Below are 18880 nucleotides of genomic sequence, written 5' to 3'. Positions count from 1 at the left end.
TCCCAGCCAGGGCAGTGTATCAAGGGGGGAGAGCCTGGGAGGGCAGGCAGAGGGAAGCCCAGCAGGGGGCTGTGTTGCCCTGGGACGGGAGTCTGCAGCCCTGGAGAGGCTGGCTGAAGGACTGGCATGGGCTTTGGACTCCCCTTCAGGCCAGAGGAGCAGGAATGTATCGGAACGCTAAACGAACCTGCCAAGGGCAGGACCGCTGAGGGGAGCGGCCCTGGGGCAGGCAAGGGGAAATCGCCTGTCGCTGGGCCATCCCTGACGTGGCAGCTCCTTGGCAGAGGCCTGCAGCGGAGCAGCTGCCCAGGAGACCTCGCTGGGGGCTCTGTCCTCACGCTGCCCCCAACCCCCAGCCTTGCCTCAGCCCCTGCTTGTCTTTGTGCTGGGACCCAGGGAGCCCCCTACACTCCTGGAGAGGAGCGTGGGGCCGGGCAGGAAAAGCCAGGCCAGAGCTCCAAGGAGTGGCATTTCAGTCAGGCAAGAATGACCCCAGTCCCCCAAAAAGTACCTCTCCCATGGGCAGCTATTAGTAACCTTTATTGCAGGACAAAGCCTCAGTGAAAGGCAGCTGTTAGCTACCATCTCCCTCCCCCAACAGCTCTGTCCCTTCTGACCATTCAGAGAAAACAGCACCCAGCACTGGCTGTGGCCCTCCTGCTCCCTGGCCATCACAGGATGGCCCCTCGCTCAGTGGCTCTGTGCCAAGTGGCCAGGTCCACCCCGAGGGAAGCGGTGTGGCTAGGAATGTTTAAAACCAACTGGAGAAGGCCCTGGAGAGTAACCTGCCAGGAGCAGCTGCACCCGCCTTCCTGGCAGAGGGGGAAATGGGTTGTTTGTACAGCACCTCACGCTCTGGGTCCTGGGCCATGACCAAGGGGCTACAGTAATGCAAGTTCTCTAGGCCTTAGGGTCCGGCTCTGAGCACACTGCAGCCGAGGTGGGAGCAGCATGCCCGGCTGGCAAAGCACCAGGTTTGAATAGTGTTTCCCTCCCCTGCTTTTCCCTACAACTCTACTGAGTTGGGCATCAGCTTCCTCTAGTGTCATTGATGCAGATTATTTACAGAGCACCAGCGCTATCCGAAGCCCCCTTCCCAAAGCCAAGGGCCTTGGACGCAGAGAGCTGCTGCAGAAGGGCAGGCCCCCAGCCTGCAGTGGCTCTAGTTCTTTTCCAGGCTCCCCGGCAGCGAGCCTTGCTGTGAGCAGGGATTACACAAATGCCACGGGCCTACCCTACCCGAGCAACTGTCCAGCATCATGTGCTCAGGGGCCCTAAGCTCATCAGTAAGGCTGGGAGGCAGAATTGGGTGGGCCTGTCCCCCCAGCAAGGGGACCCCAGCTGCACAACAGTGGCAAAAGCATGAGGTAACGCTATTGGGCGGTCGTAGGGTTGGGAACGGCGGGGCAGGCTGAGCTGGTGTGGGTTGTTTGGCACCTGCTGCTGGGATGTCAGTAACACTGATTGAGTGCTGGGCACCAGAGCAGGGAGTTATCCTCGATGGGCCAGAGGGGAGCCCTTTCTAGGCACGGTGGGGCAGGAATCAGGAACCATGGGATCTCTCACACTACAGGCTAACTAGCCGTAGCCTCCCTGTGCCCAAGGGGCAGGAGCCCACTCCCATGACTAACTTCCTCTCCCCAGCTGGCTGCTATCGCTGAACTCCAGGGAAGTTCGGGCAGGGCAGGGCTGGGCTGAGGGAGGTTGGCGTGGTTAGCGTTGGTTTGTAAAAGCAGCTATTCCCATCCCAGTAGCACCCTGTACAAGGCTAGTTGGAGGAGAATCATAGACTATCAGGGTTGGAAGGGACCTCAGGAGGTCATCTAGTCCAACCCTCTGCTCAAAGCAGGACCAATCCCCAATTAAATCATCCCAGCCAGGGCTTTTTCAAGCCTGACCTTAAAAAACTTCCAAGGAAGGAGATTCTACCACCTCCCTAGGTAACGCATTCCAGTGCTTCACCACCCTCCTAGTGAAAAAGTTTTTCCTAATATCCAACCTAAAGCACCTTGATACGTGAGATCAGTGGGAGTTTGGCTTCACCCCCTGCTGGGGATGGGAAACTGAGGCAGAGAGAGGGGAAGCATCTTGCCAAGGGAAAGGAACAGAGCCCAGCCCTTACTTAATACACTTTTGTAGTTAGCTTCTGCATAGATTAACCCTTTCCTAGTGTCCTTTCAGTCCGGAAAGTGCTCCAGGCTCGTTAGAACAACAGGTACCTGGGTCCCCAGCGTGCACTGAGCGGGAGAGCAAGTACCATTTACACCTGACACACATCACTGGCAGCCTGAACAAGCTGCATGCCCAGGTGCTGGTGAAGTGCAGGCCATCCTGGGCCTTCCTTCAGAAAGATGCAGCATGAGAAGGTGCAGTTCATTTTGCTTGTGCATTGCACCAAGCGCAGGTAAGTCCCGTCCCATCCCCCTACCATGGGAAGGTGACAGAGATGGGGGAAATCAGGGTCACTCCCTGCAGGGGTTCTGGGCTACCCCGGTGTTTTCAAGCCTCACCAGCAGCATACAGAGAGGCTCGTAATGCTGCCCGTTTGGTAGGTCACACATCCAGCAACCCCCCTTCATAAGGCAGCCAGTGAGAGCCTCAGCTGTGGGAGGGCTGGAGACACCGGGCATGAGGAGAGAGTCTTCTTCTGGAGGCAGAGGCCATCCCCACTCCCATTTGTCATGGCTGGTGTCCTCCCCTCTCAGCTCCAGGGCTCACCATGCCCTGCGCCCCAGGGCACTGTAGTGTTAGAGGCAGAAAAGTCCTGATGACCTTGGACCTTCCAATTTAGCTCAGCTAAGGGCTGCCAGCAGCTGGCCACAAACTGAGGCAGACTGCAGCCAGCCTGTGGGGATTACAGGTCCTAGCATGCCACGATGCATCTAAATGGCAGGAGCCTCAGCTGGGCATGACATACCGAGACCTTAAGTCCCTCTGTATTAATGATGTTTGGCCCCTCCCACACCACTTTTTCAGAGCCCTACAGACATGAACCAATTAAATCTCCACAGGCCTTGGGAGCTGAGTCAGATAGTTATCCCCACTTTACAGGTGGGGAAACCGAGGCACAGGATCGGTCAGTCACTGGCCTGAGGTTAGTAGCAGAGCTGGGACTCCCAATCCAGAGCTCCTGGCTCCCAGTCCCAACCTAATGGCGAGAAAGATGCTGCCTGTCAGGCAAGCCAGGCAGGGCCATTTCACTCTCTAGAAGTCCATAACACTGGAAGGGCAAGACAGCTAGGGTGCCAGGCAAGAGTGCATGGCAGAGGGCTTACCTAGAATCATAGAAGATTAGGGATGGAAGTGACCTCAGATCATCTAGTCCAATCCCCTGCTCAAAGCAGGACGAACCCCAACTAAATCATCCCAGCCAGGGCTTTGTCAAGCCTGACCTTAAAAACTTCTAAGGAAGGAGATTCCACCACCTCCCTAGGTAACCCATTCCAGTGCTTCACCACACTCCAGAGCCTGGGATGGGGCCTTGGGGTAGGGGTAACCCTGAGCACCGGTTGCATAACCCCCTTCAGACTGTGCTACAGGCATGAGGTTGCCCCGTCCCTCGCCAGCCCTCCTGGCAGACAGTGGCTCACTTCCACCTGGTGACCTCCAGACTGTCATGGCAGGCACTCCGAGCCTGCAGCATGTTCCCCTTGGCCACCTCCTGCTCATGTGGGCTCAGGTGATGAATCACCATCAGGTAGCGGTAGTTACACACCCGCCACCTCACGTTGTGCTTGGCGAAGCGCGCACTGGATTTCACCCGGATCCCAGCTTTCTCAGCCAAGATGCCGACGTAGGCATCTTCTACCGGGATGGGGCGGACATGTTCTGCTGCCCACAGGATCTGCTCAACGGCATCCAGAGACAGGATGTAGCCGATGCCACTGGCATATGGTGGGTATTCATCTGGGTGGTAGTCTTGCCTGGAGACGAACCATTTGCTGGAAGGCTCTCTGATGACCTGCCGCTTCTCCCTGGAGAAGAGGGATCCTGCATACAGGCCCGTCTTAATAGTGTTGTGCTCCAGCAGGAACTCCGGCAGCCGGTCTGTGTTGACGAAGCAGTCGTCATCTGTCTTTAGAATGTAGCTGGGCCGGCATTGCTTGGCCACCCACTTAAACCCATGCATGACCTTCAGGGTGAGGTTCCGATAGGTGTCCTGATAATTCCCAATCAGGATGTCCCCAAACTCCTGCTGCTCTCTCTGGATGCCCTGGGCTACCCCAACATCTGCAGACTGGCCGACTAAGAACACAGACTGCCATTGGTATGCTGTCGGTCCCTCATGGGCAGCCCAGGTTCTCCTGATCACCTGCCTGGGCTCTGAATTCCCTGGGGCTGAAGTCACGAGGATCAGGAGCAGCTGCCCAGGCTCACAGTGAGGATCTGTGAGAGAGTTAGTGAACAGAGATGGAAAGTCCACGCCTCTCTGGGCAGATTCAATGGCCCCAAAGCGAGACCTTCTGGGCAGCTTCCCTTGGATGATGGGGAAGCGACTGGAAAGCTGCCATCTCTTCTGGACATCAGCTGTCATGACCAGCAGGCACCAAAGCAGGATGAGTGAGAGAAGGCCGCTGACACAGATCAGCCCTTTTAAGCACCACGGATGCATCAGTGCCATGGGAGAAGGAAACAACAGGCATTGTAAGCACGACAGCTCCAGCAATTATACCAACCCTGCCTGGCTAGGGAGAGAAGACAAGGCAGGGAGGGAATTCCTCAGCACCATGCATCTCTCCTGCCCCGCTGCCTGTCAGCTGCAGGACACATAGGGCAAGCCTGAGCAAGAGAGAGCCAGTGAAGCACATGGAAGAGGCTTTACTAAGCTGGGTCACTGGCTGTCTCATGCATGTGCTGCACCGCGGGGTAGGTGTGATGGAAAGGTCATCTGGAACATGCATGGGCAAAGCAGTCAGAAAGGACACTGTGACCCAGCCACTGCAGGGGGGCAGGACACACGTCTCACACCAAGTCTGGATCATTGCTGTTCAGTGACTACAGGCTCCTTTCATGCTGGGCTGCAAAGCCTAATCTGACAGGAGCATCCAAGTCAAGTCCCCACTGTGATTCTTGGGCCATGAATAGTTCTGAGTGGATTCAGTGCAAGTAAAATGAATGCTGTATGGACTGCAGCTGATGGTCTCCCCTTGGGCTGGGACTAGAGAGCTTTGAAACGCTGCAGGTCCTGGCAGAATCTCAGGAGATCCAGTTACTCCTTGCAGTGTCTTCTTCTGGGCTTTGTCCCATTGCACTCTGGCTTTGCTTCCTGAGAGAGGGAGAGGGAGAGGGAGAGAAAAAGAAAAAGAAATCAAACTCCTGAGATTGGAGACCTTGAGTTTCCAGGCAGAAGAGACTGCATCTTCAGGCCCCAGATACTATAATGGACAAGAAATTCTCCTGCCCTAGCCAGAGTGAGATCAGAAGTAGGAGAATTCAGCCAGTGATGCTCCAAGGGGTCCTATGTGTTCTCTTCCCTCTTACAACACCTCTTCTCAGAGTTCTCTGGGTAACTGTAGTAATAAATAAGTAATCACCTCTTACCTCCTTCTGTCTGAGTAGCTCAAAGCACTTTACTAACACTAACTGTCATGTTTCTTTGGTGCGAGGGACAGGATTGTCACTCTGATTTTACAGATGGGGAAACTGAGGCACTAAGTGAGGCCTGGACTGTCCTGAGCTCACACGGCAAATCTGTTCCATTAGCCTTTTCTGCGCTTTCAAGAGCAGGACATAGAAAGTGGCTATCTCCCAGTCCTGTGCTTTAGTCACAAGCCCAAACAAGGGGCTCGTCACTTGCAGAAGATGCATGAGGCCCATTGTGACAGGATGTCAGGGAAGGTCAAGACCAGGAATGTGGAGTCCAGTGGTTTTAGGAGAAAGGGATCCTGAGCTCAGTCACATGGGAAGGCAAGGAACCATTCCAGCTCCAGGCACTGTCTTGCCAAAGCCACAATGGGTTCTCCCTCCTCTCCATCCCGCATGGCTGTTTGGGTGGGACAGTGCAACCACATGGAGCCTGCACTGCTGTTGGGAGGTCTGGCCTGATTGCTGTCTGGGCTCCTGACCTTCCAAATAGCACCGGCATACAGGTCTCCCACATTGCCCCTTACACCAGGGAGGTGCTTCCTGTAAACTTCCACAAAACCACCTCATTGCCTCCTTCAAACTTGCCTTTGCCAGGGAAATGCTTGGCAAGGATTAGGCTACTGGTATACAGAGCCCATAGCCTGTCACACTCACCAGAACCATCTGCTTTGTTATGCTCCCCTCTCTGTCTGCATTCATCTATTGTCGCTTGTCTTACTCCTTAGACTGTAAGCTCTTTCGGGCAGGGACCTTCTTTTTGCTGTCTCTACAGTGCCTAGCACCAGGGGGGTCCTGCTCCACCACTAGGGCTCTCGCACCCACTGAGCGTTTCTGTTGCTCTTCTCTGAGCTCCCCAGAGGGAAGAATTTCTCTGGTATTAAGGTGGGCAAAGTGGAAAGCAACAGTCCATGGGTGGTCATGCGAGAGCCACATTCAGAGGCAGCACCAGTTCTGTGGGGATGTCTTTGTGGCCCAAAGATTTGAGGCAGTCACATCAAATTGGAAATACCTTTCTCATTTCCTACCCACTCTCAGTGCCGGGTTTCTCGCCGCCATTCCGGTGCCCCAGGCTTCTCCCACTCCCTGCCGAGTTGCTGGGATTATCTTCCCCGGGATGGCTCTCCGGAGCCCTGACTCCCTTGTCGTCCCTCCCACCCGGTCGCAGGCGTCACTCACTTGTTCGCTCTCCTCTGCATCACGGGTGTTACAGGAAATGGTTTTACAGGTGAGGGCCCCCCAGACTCATCCCGGCTGCCCCGTGCCCCCCTCTGGGCTCAGTGCTGTGCTCCAGCACCTGTCCGTGGGCTGCAGCAGAGTCACTGCGAGGAGCCCTCTTGGCCCCTTCCTGCCCTGCGGCTAACTACTGGGGCTGCTGCCTCAGGCCCTTGGGCTTGGCAAGACAGTCACAGGGTGGGTGCAAGGGAGGAGTAACCCCAGTACCGCTGCCCCCTGGCCCAGCCCCTGCTTGGCCCTTTGCAGCAGCCCTCCCCCCCATGTGCCTCTTTGGCCCCCCAGCTCCCAGCCCCCGCTTGGCCCTTTGTGGCATCCCCGCCTCCTCCACACAGCTCTTCTTAGCCCTCCCCCGCATGCCTCCTTGGCCCTCCCCAGCACCCCGCCATGCCGACTCCTTGCCCCCCCAGCACCCCTGCCCCCCACAGCTCTTCTTAGCCCTCCCCCCTTGTCCCCCCCAGCACCCCTGCACCCCCGTCTCCTTGGCCCTCCCCAGCACCCCACCCTGCCATCTCCTTGCCCCCCCAGCACCCCTGCCCCCCCACAGCTCTTCTTAGCCCTCCCCCCTTGTCCCCCCCCAGCACCCCTGCCTCCTCGGCCCTCCCCAGCACCCCTGCCCCCCCACAGCTCTTCTTAGCCCTCCCCCCTTGACCCCCCCAGCACCCCATCTCCTCAGCCCTCCCCAGCACCCCTGCCCCCCCACAGCTCTTCTTAGCCCTCCCCCCTTGCCCCCCCCAGCACCCCATCTCCTCAGCCCTCCCCAGGACCCCTGCCCCCCCACAGCTCTTCTTAGCCCTCCCCCCTTGTCCCCCCCAGCACCCCTGCCCCCCATCTCCTCGGCCCTCCCCAGCACCCCTGCCCCCCCACAGCTCTTCTTAGCCCTCCCCCCTTGTCCCCCCCAGCACCCCTGCCCCCCATCTCCTCAGCCCTCCCCAGCACCCCTGCCCCCCCACAGCTCTTCTTAGCCCTCCCCCCTTGTCCCCCCCAGCACCCCTGCCCCCCATCTCCTCGGCCCTCCCCAGCACCCCTGCCCCCCCACAGCTCTTCTTAGCCCTCCCCCCTTGTCCCCCCCAGCACCCCTGCCCCCCATCTCCTCGGCCCTCCCCAGCACCCCTGCCCCCCCACAGCTCTTCTTAGCCCTCCCCCCTTGTCCCCCCCAGCACCCCTGCCCCCCATCTCCTCGGCCCTCCCCAGCACCCCTGCCCCCCCACAGCTCTTCTTAGCCCTCCCCCCTTGCCCCCCCAGCACCCCTCGGCTCTTTGCAGCATCCCTGCCCCCCGCTCCAGGCTCGCGGGGGCGGGTATCAGCTTCCCACTCGAGGAGCCGTCACGCGAGGGGGGGGGCTCGGCGCTACTTACGGGACACGCTCCCCGTCCAACCTTTGCTCCAGCTCGAGTGACTGACGGCGCTGGACTACAGCCAATGGGGGCTCGGCGGGCTCGAATTGGGCGGGGCCGGAGCGAGACTAGACCAATCCTGAGAGATACCGAGGAGGAGTGGGCTGGAAAAGGCGTGGTCACAGTGAATCTGGACCAATCCAAGGAGAGTCCGAGGAGGAGGTGCGGGACGTGAGAGCATTGACCAATCCGAGGAGGAGCCAAGGATATGGGGCGGGGTTAGAATCATGCGGACCAATCCAGGGAGGGGTCTCAGGGAAGGGGGTGGGGTCCTGAAGAAGTGGGCGGGGCCAAACGGCAGGGCGGGGCCTGAAGGAAGGTGGATTCGATTACCCAATCAGGATGCTAAGGGCCCGTGCGCTTCAGATTAATTAGGTTGGAAGGGGGGGAGGAGCTTCAATATTGCCGCGGCCGTGGCCAATCAGAGAGCGAGCCAGGCGTCGTGCGGGGCGCGTTTTGGGCGGGAAGCGGAGAGGGCCGTTGAGCGGCCGTTGGGCGCGCGCGCTGTGGCTGAGGGGGCGGGGCGGACTGGACTCTCCTCAGGCGGGGGAGGGGCTCTGGGTCCTGGTCGGGGCTGAGAAGGGGGAGCGGGAACCCCGAACTGGGGGGGCCCCCAGGAGCCTGTGTGGGGCGCTGCCCCGAGTCCAGCCAGGGGCCTGGGGGCGGGTTTCCCACCCCCTAGGTCGGCCCCAAGGCTGACAGGGCTCCCCGAGGGCAGGCGCTCTGGCCCACGGGCCTGCCCCGGACACCCGCGCTGCTAAGGCGTGTGAGGGGAAACCAGCCCCCAGCGAGCTGCTGGGCTTCTTGGAGGGGCCCGACGAGCCCGTGGGCAGGGGGCAGAGAGTCCTGGGGCTTTCAGCGCGCCTGTGACAAGGTCCCGGGCCGAAGGCTCTCACGCAAAGGAAGCTGAGACGCGGGGAGGTCGTCTCGGGGGTCAGTAACGGGTTACACGGTAGGAAACCGAGGGTACAAATAAAAGATCCATTTCAGACTGGAGAGCGGTGAAGAGCAGATGGCTCCAGGGATCAGGCCTGGGACCAGTGCTCTTCATTGTAGTCATAAATGATCTGGAAAAAGGGGTAAACGGGGTGGCAAAATTTGCAGATGACACAACGTTATTCAAGATAGTGAAGTCCCAAGCAGACTGTGAAGAGGTACAAAAGGATCTCACAAAACTGGGTGGGCCACAAAATGGCAGATGAAATTCATTGTTGATAAATGCGAAGTAATGCACCTTGGAAAACATCATCCCAGCTATGCATGTTAAATGATGGAGTCTAAATTAGCCGTTACCACTCAAGAAAGCGATCTTGGAAACGGTGTGGAGAGTTCTCAGAAAACATCTGCTCCGTGTGTTGCAGCAGTCAAAAACGCGAACAGAATTGTTGGGGACACTGGGGCATGGCCACTAGGTAACTCGAGGGGATGGAAGACCACGAGTGTCGATGAAGCCCCCTCGCACTAGGCCCAGGTGTCCTCGGCCCCCCCTCCCGCCTGGAGGCACTGGCAGCAGCTCTGCGTACTAGGGCCAAGTGTCCTTGGCCCCCCTGCCTGGAGGCACACACAGCAGTTCTGCTGAGAATCTGCAACAATATGCTGCAGAGTCAGACTGCCTGAAACTAAACAAGGCCAATCAGTGCAGATATGGAAGAACAGTGCTGAATAAAGCAGCTTTATGTATAGTTTAACAAATGATACAGAGAACCAGGGAACTAGCTGGGAACTGGATTGGCTGGCTATATGGATACTTGGGGCAGCTTGCTATTGGATAAGTATGCTGGGAAAAAGGATGTATAAAAGCCTGTGTAACTTCCTGCTCTGTGTACAGGATTTGAGATTCAAATCTCCCTGTACCTATTTGAAGCTTCAAATAAACTTTTCTGCTTCTCCACCCCGTTGTGATTATTGGGTGTAGCACACCGGGTAACGAACCAACTCAAGCTGTTGTTCAGCCTCTCGGCACTGGGTGCCGGCAACAGAATGTTAGGAAAGAGAGAGACAATAAGACAGAAAATAGCATAATGCCATTATATGAATCTGTGGTATAACCACACCTTGAACAGTGTGTGCAGGTCTTCTCATCGTATCTCAAAAAAGATATATTAGAATACAGAGAACAGCAACAGAAATGATACGGGGTATGGAACAACTTCCACATGAAGAGAGACTGGGACTTTTCAGCTTGGAAAAGAGATGACAAAGAGGGGATATTGTAGAGGTCTATAAAATTGTGAATTGTGTGGAGAAAGTGAATAGGGAAGTATTATTTACCCTTTCACATAAGCTTTACCAATTTCATAGAATCATAGAATATCAGGGTTGGAAGGGACCCCAGAAGGTCATCTAGTCCAACCCCCTGCTCGAAGCAGGACCAATTCCCAGTTAAATCATCCCAGCCAGGGCTTTGTCAAGCCTGACCTTAAAAACCTCTAAGGAAGGAGATTCTACCACCTCCCTAGGTAACGCATTCCAGTGTTTCACCACCCTCTTAGTGAAAAAGTTTTTCCTAATATCCAATCTAAACCTCCCCCATTGCAACTTCAGACCATTACTCCTCGTTCTGTCATCTGCTACCATTGAGAACAGTCTAGAGCCATCCTCTTTGGAACCCCCTTTCAGGTAGTTGAAAGCAGCTATCAAATCCCCCCTCATTCTAAACAATCCCAGCTCCCTCAGCCTCTCTTCATAAGTCATGTGCTCTAGACCCCTAATCATTTTTGTTGCCCTTCGCTGGACTCTCTCCAATTTATCCACATCCTTCTTGTAGTGTGGGGCCCAAAACTGGACACAGTACTCCAGATGAGGCCTCACCAGTGTCGAATAGAGGGGAACGATCACATCCCTCGATCTGCTCGCTATGCCCCTACTTATACATCCCATACATTTCTCTAGATATCTGAAGCAGTATTTTCCTGTGAGTTGAACACCACGTGACTCGCAATAATAATCTTGCTTCACATTCTCTGTCTACTTATTCATAGCTCTTTAACAGCCCTGCTGACTTATTCTAGCCAAGCAGTGCAGTTAGGATCTCTTCCTACAATATCCCCCATACCCTTTTGTAATGATGCTGCCCCTGGTGGGATGCTTCTGAGAGTGTCAATTCAGGACAAATTGCTTCGAGCAGGGCAGTTGCAGGCCAAGGCTTTCCCAGTGTTACCACCAGTGCCACTCGTTATGGGGACGAATGGTTATGAAAACCGATACCCCAGTAAAAGAAAAAAAGGTTCTCTCGATCCCAAAGGACCAAGCCCCAGACCCAGGTCAATATACAAATCAGATCTTACCCACAAATCACATTGTTGCCAGTCCTTTAGAATTTAAAATCTAAAGGTTTATTCATAAAAGGAAAAAGATAGAGATGAGAGCTAGAATTGGTTAAATGGAATCAATGACATACAGTAATGGCAAAGTTCTTGGGTCAGGCTTGTAACAGTGATAGAATAAACTGCAGGTTCAAATCAAGTCTCTGGAGAACATCCACAGCTGCGATGGGTCATTCAGTCCTTTTTTCAGAACTTCAGTTTGTAGCAAAGTCCCCCCAGAAATAAAAAGCAGGATTGAAGGCAAGATGGAGGAGATGTAGCAGCCTTTTATAGGCTTTGTCTTGTGGGTGGAAATCCCTTGATTCTCCTGTGCGAGATCACAGCAAGATATAGTTTGGAGTCACATGGGCAAGTCACATGTCCATGCATGACTTAGTTCTTTACAGGCTGACACCATTGTTTACATGTTAGTTTGAACGTTCCCAGGAAAGCTTAGATGTGGATTGGCATCTCCCAAAGTCCGTTGTCAGATAAGTTTCAGAGTAGCAGCAGTGTTAGTCTGTATCCACAAAAAGAACAGGAGTACTTGTGGCACCTAAGAGACTAACAAATTTATTAGAGCGTAAGCTTTCGTGGGCTACAGCCCACTTCATCGGATGCATCGATAAGTGTTTCTTCTTTGGGCACTTACTGAGAATAGTCCCTTCTCAAGAAGGTGACCAAATGCTTCACTGAGACTACTTAGAATCAAAAGAAATTATATACAAGTACATAGCCGATATTCATAACTTCAACTACAAAAATGATACACTCATACAGATAGCACCATCATAATCATCAAATTATAACCTTTCCATAGACACCTCACACAACAACCTTTGTACAATATTTGCTGCAAATATTTAACAGTGGTTGCAACAATGATCTATACAGTCACAGGTTATGTCAGTAACATCACACCTTTTCCTTCTCTTGTTGCATTACTTACATGCTATACAAGTTTCTGGGAAGCATACTAAAAAAATGTAAAATGGCTGCTTTTTAAAAACAGTTTCTTCATTTCAAAATCACTTATCTGAAGATAGCTAATGTAATGCCAATATTTAAAAAGGGCTCTAGAGGTGATCCTGGCAATTACAGACCAGTAAGTCTAACGTCAGAACTGGGCAAATGAGTTGAAACAATAGTAAAGAATAAAATGGTCAGACACCTAGAAGAACACAAATTGTTGCGCAAAAGTCAACATGGTTTCTGTAAAGGGAGATCATGTCTTACAAATCTATTAGAGTTCTTTGAGGGGGTCCAGTGGATATAGTGTCCTTAGATTTCCAGAAAGCCTTTGGCAAGGTCCCTCACCAAAGGCTCTTGTGTAAATTAAGTTGTCATTTGATAAGAGGGAAGATCCTTTCATGGATTGAGAACTGGTTAAAAGACACAGAACAAAGGGTAGGAATAAATAGTAAATGTTCAGAATGGAGAGGGGTAACTAGTGGTATTCCCCAAGAGTCAGTCCTAGAACCAATCCTATTCAACTTATTCATAAATTATTTGGAGAAAGGCGTAAACAGTGAGGTGGCAAAGTTTGCAGATGATACTAAACTGCTGAAGATAGTTGGGACCAAAGCAGACTTTGAAGAACTTCAAAAAGATCTCACAAAACTAAGTGATTGGGCAACAAAATGGCAAATGAAGTGTAATGTGGATAAATGTAAAGTAATGCACATCGGAAAAAATAACCCCAACTATACATGCAATATGATGGGGGCTAATTTAGCTACAACTAATCAGGAGAAAGATCTTGGAGTCATCGTGGATAGTTCTCTGAAGACATCCACGCAGTGTGCAGCGGCAGTCAAAAAAGCAAACGGGATGTTAGGAATCATTAAAAAAGGGATAGAGAATAAGATGGAGAATATCTTATTGCCCTTATGTAAATCCATGGTACATCCACATCTTGAATACTGTGTACAGATGTGGTCCCCTCATCTCAAAAAAGATATACTGGCATTAGAAAAGATTCAGAAAAAGGCAACTAAAATGATTAGAGGTTTGGAATGGGTCCTATATGAGGAGAGATTAAAGAGACTAGGACTTTTCAGCTTGGAAAAGAGGAGACTAAGGAGGGATATGAGAGAGGTCTATAAAGATCATGAGTGGTGTGGAGAAAGTGAATAAGGAAAAGTTATTTACTTGTTCCCATAATATAAGAACTAGGGGCCACCAAATGAAATTAATGGGCAGCAGATTTAAAACAAATAAAAGGAAGTTCTTCACACAGCGCACAGTCAACCTGTGGAACGCCTTAGAATCATAGAATATCAGAGTTGGAAGGGAGCTCAGAGGTCATCTAGTCCAACCCCCTGCTCAAAGCAGGACCAATCCCCAACTCAATCATCCCAGCCAGGGCTTTGTCAAGCCTGACCTTAAAAATATCTAAGGAAGGAGATTCCACCGCCTCCCTAGGTAACGCATTCCAGTGTTTCACCACCCTCCTAGTGAAAAAGTTTATCCTAATATCTGACCTAATCCGCCATCACTGCAACTTGAGACCATTACTCCTCGTTCTGTCACCTGCTACCACTGAGAACAGTCTAGATCCATCCTCTTTGGAAAACGAACCTGACGCAGGGAAGAAAGGTGCGAACCTTTCTTCCCTGCGTCAGGATCCTGAACTCGACCAACTCATGGTCACTGCCCCCCAGATTCCCATCCACTTTTGCTTCCCCCACTAATTCTTCCCGGTTTGTGAGCAGCAGGTCAAGAAAAGCTCCCCCCCAGTTGGCTCCTCTAGCACTTGCACCAGGAAATTGTCCCCTACGCTTTCCAAAAACTTCCTGGATTTTCTATGCACCGCTGTATTGCTCTCCCAGCAGATATCAGGAAAATTAAAGTCACCCATGAGAACCAGGGCATGCGATCTAGTAGCTTCTGCGAGTTGCTGGAAGAAAGCCTCATCCACCTCATCCCCCTGGTCCGGTGGTCTATAGCAGACTCACACCACTACATCAGTCTTGTTGCTCACACTTCTAAACCTAATCCATAGACACTCAGGTTTTTCTGCAGTTTCGTACCGGAGCTCTGAGCATTCATACTGCTCCCTTACATACAGTGCTACTCCCCCACCTTTTCTGCCCTGCCTGTCCTTCCTGAACAGTTTATAACCATCCATGACAGTACTCCAGTCATGTGAGTTATCCCACCAAGTCTCTGTTATTCCAATCACGTCATAATTCCTTGACATCACCAGGACCTCCAGTTCTCCCTGCTTGTTTCCAAGGCTTTGTGCATTCGTATATAAGCACTTGAGAGAACCTGCTGATCGCCCCTCATTCTCAGTATGAGGCAGGAGCCCTCCCCTCACAGACGTTCCTGCCTGTGTTTCCTCCCGGTATCCTGCTTTCCCACTTACCTCAGGGCTTTGGTCTCCTTCCCCCGGTGAACCTAGTTTAAAGCCCTCCTCACTAGGTTAGCCAGCCTGCTCGCAAAGATGCTCTTCCCTCTCTTCGTAAGGTGGAGCCCGTCTCTGCCCAGCACTCCTCCTTCATGGAACACCATCCCATGGTCAAAAAATCCAAAGCCTTCTCTCCGACACCACCTGCGTAGCCATTCGTTGACTTCCACGATTCGACGGTCCCTACCCAGGCCTTTTCCTTCCACGGGGAGGATGGACAAGAAGACCACTTGCACCTCAAACTCCTTTATCCTTCTTCCCAGAGCCACGTAGTCCGCAATGATCCGCTCAAGGTCATTCTTGGCAGTATCATTGGTGCCCACGTGGAGAAGCAGGAAGGGGTAGCGATCCGAGGGCTTGATGAGTCTCGGCAGTCTCTCCATCACATCACGAATCTTAGCCCCTGGCAAGCAGCAGACTTCTCAGTTTTCCCGGTCAGGGCGGCAGATAGATGACTCAGTCCCCCGGAGGAGAGAGTCCCTGACCACCACCACCCGCCTCCATCTCTTCCTAACCAGTCTTTAAAGTCCGGCCATGGGTCAGGTCAGTCTGTGAGTTAATTAACTCTTTCTGGCCCTGTCACCTTTCAATGAGATACTATATTACTTTGGGACAGTCCACTTTTGGATAGCATTCACTTTGGCCTGTAGGGGGTTGATGGTTCCTTGACCCACCTGGTGTCCAAGGTAAGTCACTCTGTTTAGGCCTATTTGACACTTCTTAGCCTTAACAGTTAGCCTTGCCTCCCTTATGCGCTCAAAGACTTTTTGCAGATGCTCCAGGTGTTCTGCCCATTGTTACGAATTATACCTGGTAGGACACGCACACAAATGCTACGAATTATACCTGATAGGTCACGCACAGTTCAAATCTAGGCTGACGCACATAAACAAAGTCCACAACTGCAGAGTTCCTCCTGCCCTCCTGCTAGCCAGGAGGGGACCCCGAATACAGATTATACAAAGGTTATATACTTTTTAGCAAAGCATGTTGCCCTCGTGCATCGGAAACCTTAGCCAATAAACAAACCCTTTTCTTATCTACCACCTATCCCTGCTTGGTGCATTCCTCATGCTAAACCAGTATGTTAATTACACAGCATGGTCCTAAAGCCATGCATCAGTAACTTTTATTATCAGGATGGGAGGCCTCACATCAAAGGCCAGGAGACAGGGAGTTAGGACTGACAAAAAAACAGATACTGGGAGTCAAGGCAGGCTGGAGACAAGGAGGAGGATTTTCACAGGAATGCAGTGTCTAAGGAACACGCCTCCTGGTGAATGATGTGCTTGCTTTTAGACAATGGTGGGCCCCAAACCAAAATGGAGTCACATGTGCTAACTTTTCCTTAACACCATGAATCAGAAAAGATGGCCACATCATCAAGGTAGGCGACTGCAGATTCTCCCAATCCCGCTAGGAGATTAGCTACAAGTTTTTGGAAAGTGGTGAGTGGATTTCGCAGCCCAAAAGGGAGCACATTAAATTCATACAGCCCTACATGGGTGATGAAGGCTGTCCTTTCCTTGGCGGATTCATCCAGCGGTATTTGCCAGTACCCCTTGGTTAAGTCTAAGGTAGAGATGAAATGGGCACATCCCAGTTTCTCCAATAGCTCATCTGTGTGTGGCATTGGATAGTTGTCTGGGCGAGTTACAGCATTTAGCTTACGATAGTCCACCCAAAAGTGTATCTCCCCATCTGGTTTGGGAACCAGAACCACTGGAGATGCCCATGCACTGTTAGAGGGGCGGATTACACCCATCTGTAGCATGTCCTTGATCTCCCATTCTATAGCAGTTTTGGCTTGAGGAGACATCCGGTACGGTCGGGCTCTAATTGGGTGAGCATTACCTGTGTCAATGGAGTGGTATGCCTGTTCGGTCCGTCCTGGGGTGGCTGAGAACATTGGCACGAAGCTAGTGCACAGCTCCTTGATCTGCTGGCGCTGCATACGTCAGAGGGTCATTGAGAGGTTCACTTCTTCCACGCCACTGTCACTTTTTCCTTCTTGCTAGACACCTTCAGGCCTCTCAGTGTCATCTCGTCCCTGGGCCATTCCCTCCCAGTGGAATGACTTCCCCAAATGGTCTTTGGTCCTGTTCACCCCAGCATGGCCACTAGGATGATCGTGGGCTAAGCACAAGAGCTTTCCCTGGTACTTAGTTGGAACTACCAACTGTCTCTGAGGATGCCAGTCCTCCCGGTGCCCCCCAGAAAGAGTTTCTTTGGATAAAAGTCCTCGTTCTACCACATACTGTGATCAGTTAGAAGAGCTGAGAGGCGGTGCGTTGCTCCGTGCCGCCGTCCAAGCTCCCTGGAGGCTTTCATCTGCTTCCTGCTTGGCCTGGAACTGTTCCCTTGATGCTGGAGACCTCAGTTCCTCACTGGATGGTGGACCTGGGCTTGGTCCCTTGGGGAGCGACGCAGGGGATGGGGCTGGTTCCGGGGCCATGACCCGCTCTCTGCGGGTACGCTATGGGGTGTTTCAGGCTCCAGCTGAGCCTCTTGCGCAGGTTCAGCTGCTGCTGCCAGGGCGGGCTCGGTGGGGCCCTTTGGTGTTGGGGTTGCAGACAGGGTTGCAAGCGCTGGACTCAGGGCTGGCAATGGTTCTGGTGCTGGTTGCTCCACCAGTTCCGGTTCTGGGCCTGGCTCTGGTTGGGTCTCTGAGACTGGATCCACTACGGCCGTTGCAGTCGTTGGCATGGGGTCCGGTTCCACCACCTCAGTCTGCGTCTCTGGTAACACAGACGGGGCCCTGGTGGAAGGCTCAGGAACAGAGTTAGGTGTGGAAGCCTGCTTAGCCTGGCTGCGGGTGACCATTCCCACCCTCTGGGCTAGCTTCACATGGTGGGCCAAGTCTTCCCCCAGCAGCATGGTGATGGGATAATCATCATAGGCTGCAAAAGTCCACATTCCTGACCAGCCCTTGTACTGGACAGGCAACTCAGCTGTAGGCAAGTTTAAAGATTTTGACATGAAGGGTTGAATTGTCACTGTGTCCTCTGGGTTGATGAATTTGGGGTCCACTAAGGACTGGTGGATAGCTGACACCTGTGCTCCAGTGACCCTCCACGCTGTAAACTTCTTCCCGCCCACACTCACAGTTTCCCTTTGCTCTGAGGGTACCTGGAAGGCATCTGGGCCTGAGGACCTTTGGTATGACTCTGGTGTAATGAACTGCAGTCTGTTGGGGTTCGTGGGGCAGTTGGCTTTCATATGCCCCAGCTCATTACATTTAAAACATCGCCCAGCTGACTAGTCAATGGGGCGAGGTGGGTTGCTGGAGATGGGTGTGGTGAGATGATAAAGTGTTTGGGGTTTTCCTTGGGATGTAGGTGGGGCCTTGGGCTGCCTCTGGTGGTAGGGTGTTGTCTCGGGTTGCCCCTTCTGATATCCTCTCAAACTGCTACTAGTTTTTTTTCCTTTTCATAGAATCATAGAATATCAGGGTTGGAAGGGACCTCAGGAGGTCATCTAGTCCAACCCCCTGCTCAAAGCTGGACCAATCCCCAATTTTTGCCCCAGATCCCTAAATGGCCCCCTCAAGGATTGAACTCACAATCCTGAGTTTAGCAGGCCAATGCTCAAACCAGTGAGTTATCCCTCCCCCCACACTGAACTATCCCTCCCCCTTTTCCACCACCTCCACCCATTTCCACCACCCCTTTTCCACCACCTCCACCCACCTCCACCTCGATTACAGTTTTGGGCTTCCCATCTAGGATGTACCTTTCTATTTCCTCAGGAACACCCTCTAAGAACTGCTCCATTTGCATTAGGAGAGACAGATCCTCCAGAGATTTAACGCTTGCTCCTGATATCCAGGCATCCCAATGTTTCACAATGTGGTCGATGTGTCGGGAAAATGCCATGTCTGGTTTCCACCTTAGGGCTCTGAACCGCCTACGGGCATGCTCGGGTGTTAGCCCCATTCTGATTCTGACCTT

At 52.9% G+C, this 18880-nt stretch overlaps 1 protein-coding gene across 5 annotated transcripts; it reads right to left on the bottom strand.

The window, feature by feature from the left end:
- Positions 1–527: 527 nt before the first annotated feature.
- Positions 528–8257, bottom strand: LOC141987136 (beta-1,3-galactosyltransferase 5-like). 5 transcript variants are annotated; one of them, XM_074952193.1, is made up of 2 exons: positions 8175–8257; positions 528–5266 (listed from the first exon to the last, which is right to left on the bottom strand). In XM_074952193.1, the coding sequence occupies exon 2, from the start codon at positions 4619–4621 to the stop codon at positions 3587–3589; it is 1035 nt and encodes a 344-aa protein (XP_074808294.1). In that variant the 5' UTR covers positions 4622–5266; positions 8175–8257; the 3' UTR covers positions 528–3586. The 5 variants fall into 5 exon arrangements, with proteins under 5 accessions (XP_074808294.1, XP_074808297.1, XP_074808295.1 ...); XM_074952196.1 differs by lacking the exon at positions 8175–8257 and adding an exon at positions 6763–7082; XM_074952194.1 differs by lacking the exon at positions 8175–8257 and adding an exon at positions 6596–6755.
- Between the last annotated feature and the right edge of the window lie 10623 nt (positions 8258–18880).

The sequence above is a fragment of the Natator depressus genome, chromosome 5 (genome assembly GCF_965152275.1).
Source record: "Natator depressus isolate rNatDep1 chromosome 5, rNatDep2.hap1, whole genome shotgun sequence".
NCBI lineage: Eukaryota > Metazoa > Chordata > Testudines > Cheloniidae > Natator > Natator depressus.
Note: the sequence above shows the minus strand (reverse complement) of the source record. Positions and strands in the feature narration are given on the sequence as shown.

Bases quoted from the DNA above. Each gene is read 5' to 3' on its own strand.
- LOC141987136 (XM_074952193.1), bottom strand. From the start codon at position 4,621: ATGGCACTGATGCATCCGTGGTGCTTAAAAGGGCTGATCTGTGTCAGC.